We start from the raw sequence: 5,425 nt of genomic DNA, 5'->3' as shown, positions 1-5,425 counted from the left end.
ATCGCACCTCCTTCAGCCTCCTCTTGCCTTGGTCACCTCCTTCTTGCAAAAACACCAACAAAAGGATCAAGAATGGCCTCTCCTTCCTCACAAACGCTCTAGATCTCTTAGGGTTTCTCTCTGGGGTTTGGTGGCCGCAAATGACGGCCCTAAGGGCCTTTAAATAGGTCTCAAACCCTGGAAATTAGGGTTTCATTAAACAGCGTGGACTCGCCGAGTCTACTCATGAACTCGCCGAGTCCAGCTGTGAACTCGGACACAAATCTGCGACCATACTCGGCGAGTTTAAACACCAACTCGCCGAGTCTCCTCACAACTTCCAAAAATAAACGAATAAATTATAATACCTGGAAGTCCGGATGTTACAGAGAGAGAGAGAGAGAGAGAGAGAGAGAGAGAGAGAGACGGGGGTGGATATGTGGGTCCAATTTATATTTGATAATAATAATAATAATAATAATAATAATAATTTTAATTTTAAAAAGTGAAAGAAAAATAAAAATTAAATTCATTAAGGGTATAATAGTCTTTTTAGTTTGGACATAAATCAAAACTGAAAGTAAACTAGCTTAAAAGGACCACCAACCCAAAAAAATCGAGGTTTGGACTAAAACCTAGAAAATATGCATATGAGACCATTTTTGCAATTTTGTCTAAAAATAACTATAATTTCTTTCACAAACCTTAAATAACTATAATTTTTTTCTCAAACCTTAAATATCTTGGGTTCTTGGGCTCGATGATCTAAAATTTTAATGGTTAGATCTGTTATTTATTATTATTATTATTTAAAAAAAAAGTTAGGAAATTATTATTATTATTATTTTTAATTTATTTATTGTTTTAAATATTAAATATGATTTAAGTATGAAATGAAAATATAAAATCTTTCCGTTTGCATCTCTATAACATCAAATCGTCACTTTCTTCACTTCACCGGAGCAACAATGGCGATCCCTAAAACCTCAAAGATAAAACCCAAATCCAGATCCCCGATTTTCCTACTCACAGCCGCCATCTCCTCAATCGCCATTCTCTACCTTTGTTCTTCACTAATCTCAACAACTGGATCAAATACCCTTCAAATCCCCATTTCGCGTTTCATCGACAACACCAAATCTCTTCATCGCACTGACACAGAAAAATTCTTATATTGGGGAAACCGAATTGATTGCCCCGGAAAACACTGTGAATCATGCGAGGGACTTGGTCATCAGGAGTCCAGCCTCCGTTGTGCTCTCGAGGAAGCAATCTTTCTACACAGGTAAACTCGAGTAAAATTCTACCAATTTAATCCTCGTTTTTGCTAATCAACGTTATTGATTTGATGAATATGGAGAATCCAGTAGAGTTGGCATGATCTTTTTGTAACCCTGTTGTATATATCGATCCTATTTGTAGTGTGTATGAATCTCGTCAATTTGATGATTATCTTCCTACTCTTTCTGCTCTTTATCTTTTCGCAGAACTTTTGTGATGCCTTCGAGGATGTGTATAAATCCAATCCACAATAACAAAGGGATTCTACATCATTCCGATAATGTTACTTCAGAAGAAAGGTGAGTCGAATTCCCTTTTACTATTTCATAAAAAAACCTGAATCCTTCTTCAGAATCTTCAAACCCAAATGTGAAATCAATCAAATCACGATTCCCATAATCCATACGACATTCTGAACTTAATTCATGTTCATCTTCTTCACCTCAGGTGGGCTGCTAGCTCTTGTGCAATGGATACCTTGTATGATTTGGACCTCATATCCAACACTGTTCCTGTAATTCTCGATAATTCAAAAACTTATTTCCAGGTTATGTCAACAAGTATGAAATTGGGATCTAGAGGAGTTGCTCATGTTGAAGGAGTTACTCGATTTGATCTTAAAGAAAGAAATCACTTCTCCAAGATTCTGCTTATCAATCGAACTGCAAATCCCCTTTCATGGTAACAAAATCCACATAAACCACAATTTCTCTTAGTTTAGGTGTCATTTGAATTTATTATTTTTTGTTGTGTGTAGGTATTATTAATCACAATAATCAATTCAGGTTTATGGAATGTAAGGATCGAAAAAATCACACCTCTTTGTTGTTACCACATTCATTTCTTCCTTCAATGGCTTCAAAAAGACTTAGAGATGCAGCACATAAGGTCAGTGTTTATTTATCTTCCCCTTTCTTTTTTTTTTTTTTTTCTGAAAAATGACGATTTTGCCCTCCAGATTATGGCACTTCTTGGTGATTATGATGCTATTCATGTTCGAAGAGGTGATATTTTAAAAACAAGAAAAGACAGATTTGGTGTTGAAAGAACACTGCATCCTAACCTTGATAGAGATACACGTCCTCAGTTTATTCTTTGTAGAATCAGAAAGTGGGTCCCACAAGGGCGGATGTTATTTATCGCATCAAATGAAAAGACACCGAATTTCTTTTCCCCTCTTTCCGTGAGGTAATTTTTTATCTTTTCGACTTTTTTTTTCTCAAATTGGTTAGATGATGTTATTTAGAGATGTTATTTAGCTGATAAGCTAGCTTATTTTTCGAGCTTTTATTAAGTTGTTATGTTTGGCAAGCCAAAAAATAGCTTATAAGCTAGCTTTTTAAAAAACTACTTAGGCTATGTTTGGCGTATTAGCTGAAAAGCTAGCCGTTAAATAGAAGCTAACTGATAGCTGAAAAGCTAGCTGATAAAAAAAATGATGTCTGGTAAAACTAGCTGAAAAGTTAGTTGAAAATTTTAAAATGATGTAAAAAGACATTTAAAAGAATGTGTTTCTATAATTAATTAAAGGGGTATATTTGGAAATTTTTTAAAACCCCTAAAAAAGTAGTCTAAGTAGCTTTTTAAAAGCTAGCTTATAAACTACATTTTGGTTTGCCAAACATAACAACTTAAAAAGCTCAAAAAATAAGCTAGCTCTGGTGTACTAACTGAAAAGCTAGCTGTTACCTGAAAAACTATCTTGTTAAATAAAAAAGCTAGATGATAAACAACAATGTTTGGATAAACTAGCTTAAAGATATAAAAAGACATTTACAAGAATGTGTTTTTATAATTAATTAAATGGTATATTTGGAAAAATTAAAAAAAACTCCTAATAAGTCAGTCTAAGTAGCTTTTTAAAAAGCTAGCTTATAAGCTAATTTTTGTCTTCCTAAACATAACAACTTAAAAAAGCTCGAAAAATAAGCTAGTTGAGGTATGCCAAACACAACCTTAGACTAGTTTTTTCATAAGCTTTTTTAAAATTTCTGTAAAATACTCTTATTAATTATAAAAAAAACATATTCTTTTAAATGTCATTTTATGTTATATCTTCCAACTAGCTTATCTGCAAGTTTTTACCAAACGTAATTTTTTTGTCAGCTAGCTTTTCAGCTATCGGTTGGTTTTTCAGCCAGTCTACCAAACAAAGCCTCAGTCTTAAATTGAATAAATTTGAAAAAAAAAAAAGATTAAGCGGGTTGTTGCATAAATGCATGTTTATTGAATAGTTTGTTTGTGATAAAATATTTCAGGTATAAAGTAGCGTATTCATCAAACTATAGCAAGATCTTGGATCCAATAGTGGAAAATAATTACCAATTGTTCATGATAGAAAGGCTTATATTGGCTGGAGCCAAAACTTATATAAAAACATATAAAGAAACCGATTCGGATCTAAGCCTCACTGATGACCCAAAGAAGAACACAAAGACATGGCAAATACCCGTTTACACAAAGGAAGGATGTTGACTTCATTTCGTTTTTTTTAAATCTTTTTTCAAGGATTGTAATATGTACGTTGCTGTCGCATTTTCATGTAATATGGTGATGGATCTTAAGTTTGTATATTCTGTTTAGATTTTTTACACATAACTTGAATATTTTACGTAGAAACCGGATTAAATGCATATAAGTATGTTTTGAGATATTTTTTAATATGAGGTGTGGAGAAATGTCCAATAAATGTGACATGTTTGTCCGAAAGCTATAGGTTTATTTTTGTAAAAATGTTTGGTAAAGTATCTTTTTTTGAAAGATGTGAAATGACATAAAAGCTAAAAGCTAATTATGAGATTTTTGTTTATAATAAAAGCTTTAAGTTTGTATTGCTGAATGAAGATCTTATTTAAAACATAAAAGCTCTTGGAAAGTTTTAAAAACTCGTTATTAAATATACTTGTAAGCGCACGCCATCAGATGTAGATGTAGAAATACAGGGAAAAGAATACGGTGATCAACTTTATTCATAACATGAGTGATGAAACATTCAAAGAGTAAGAGTAATTGTTCTATTTATAAAAGGTACATGATGTAAAAGTCATTGCTATATATATATATATATATGATAAATTAAACCAATCAGCATTTGTCCATGTGTAAAAACACAAATTTAGTCTTTATTTTCAAAAATTAATTTGGACCATTCCTTGTTTGTTTAAAATATGCATCCTTCATCCATTGTTAGCTAAAATTTGCACGTTGCATCCTTTATCATATTTAAAATGACTATATTACCTCCATAAACTATTTTTAATTTAATTATAATTTATTTTGTATTTAAAAAAAGAAAAATTTCCAACTCCATCCCACTCACCATTCTATTATCTCTCATTTTTATTATTCATCTCACAAAAAATCACTAACACCGCCACTACCTTTCCACCACCGCTGGAGCACCGATCACCACCATCGTCGGAGAACCACCTGTGTAACGATCGAGTTTCAGGTACTCCTCAATATTGGATTTTAGGTTTTAAAAAAATTGCATTTTTGGTCCGTGTTACGTTGGGCGTAAAATGGAGTACGCCGGATGTACTCCCTTAAATTGGTCGCGGATGTTGGTGGCGTATGTAAGCAGACAACAGACCTTAATTTTTAGGGTTTGACCCCTATTTGAGTACATTATGGACCTTGAGGCTGCCCCCTCATCAGCATCCTTCCCTCTAAAGATTCCCTACGACATCCTAGCCTTTCCTTGTGTGTTCTTGAGCATTGGAAGTAAACTTTTGGTGTTTTTATGCATTATGAAGAAGTAGGAGCTTGATGAGCAAGCATTGGTTGGAGTGGAGCTTGAAGATCCAAAATCTTCATCATCTAGGCAAGTCTCAGAAGGTATAAAGTTGCAAGGATAATTTGGAGTCCTTGGCATATTTTGGTCCCTTGAGTGGTTTCTTGTGAGTATAAGCTACTCTAGTCGCTTAGGATGTTAGATCTTAGTGTTTTCGAGGTCCCTTGTGCATAAAAATGGTAGTTTTATGGGTTTAACTCAACCATGCAAGGGTTGATGTTCATTTCATGTGGTTAGAGTGTTAAAATTGGGTTTAGGAGCTTATTAAGCCATGCATAAGCTTAAAGCTTCCAACTTTATGGATTAAGACCTTGTTTTAGAGTAGATCAGAAGTTTGGACGAAAGGGTCTTAAGGGATTAAGCCATCCAAAG

General features: G+C 33.5%; 1 protein-coding gene across 1 annotated transcript; it reads left to right on the top strand.

The window, feature by feature from the left end:
• The first annotated feature begins 892 nt into the window (after positions 1-892).
• On the top strand, positions 893-3,913 carry LOC111898576 (uncharacterized). The gene is made up of 6 exons (XM_023894473.3): positions 893-1,264; positions 1,467-1,559; positions 1,708-1,941; positions 2,046-2,148; positions 2,219-2,448; positions 3,519-3,913. Exons 1-6 carry the CDS (start codon positions 948-950, stop codon positions 3,733-3,735), a joined length of 1,194 nt encoding a protein of 397 aa, XP_023750241.1. The 5' UTR covers positions 893-947; the 3' UTR covers positions 3,736-3,913.
• The last annotated feature ends 1,512 nt before the right edge of the window (positions 3,914-5,425 follow it).

This window comes from Lactuca sativa, chromosome 2, assembly GCF_002870075.4.
Source record: "Lactuca sativa cultivar Salinas chromosome 2, Lsat_Salinas_v11, whole genome shotgun sequence".
Lineage (NCBI taxonomy): Eukaryota > Viridiplantae > Streptophyta > Magnoliopsida > Asterales > Asteraceae > Lactuca > Lactuca sativa.
This window is presented reverse-complemented; position numbering and strand designations above follow the sequence as displayed.

Bases quoted from the DNA above. Each gene is read 5' to 3' on its own strand.
- LOC111898576 (XM_023894473.3), top strand. From the start codon at position 948: ATGGCGATCCCTAAAACCTCAAAGATAAAACCCAAATCCAGATCCCCG. The intron at 1,942-2,045 runs GTAACAAAATCC...TAATCAATTCAG, and splicing joins ACTGCAAATCCCCTTTCATG to GTTTATGGAATGTAAGGATC. The intron at 2,449-3,518 runs GTAATTTTTTAT...AAAATATTTCAG, and splicing joins TTTTCCCCTCTTTCCGTGAG to GTATAAAGTAGCGTATTCAT.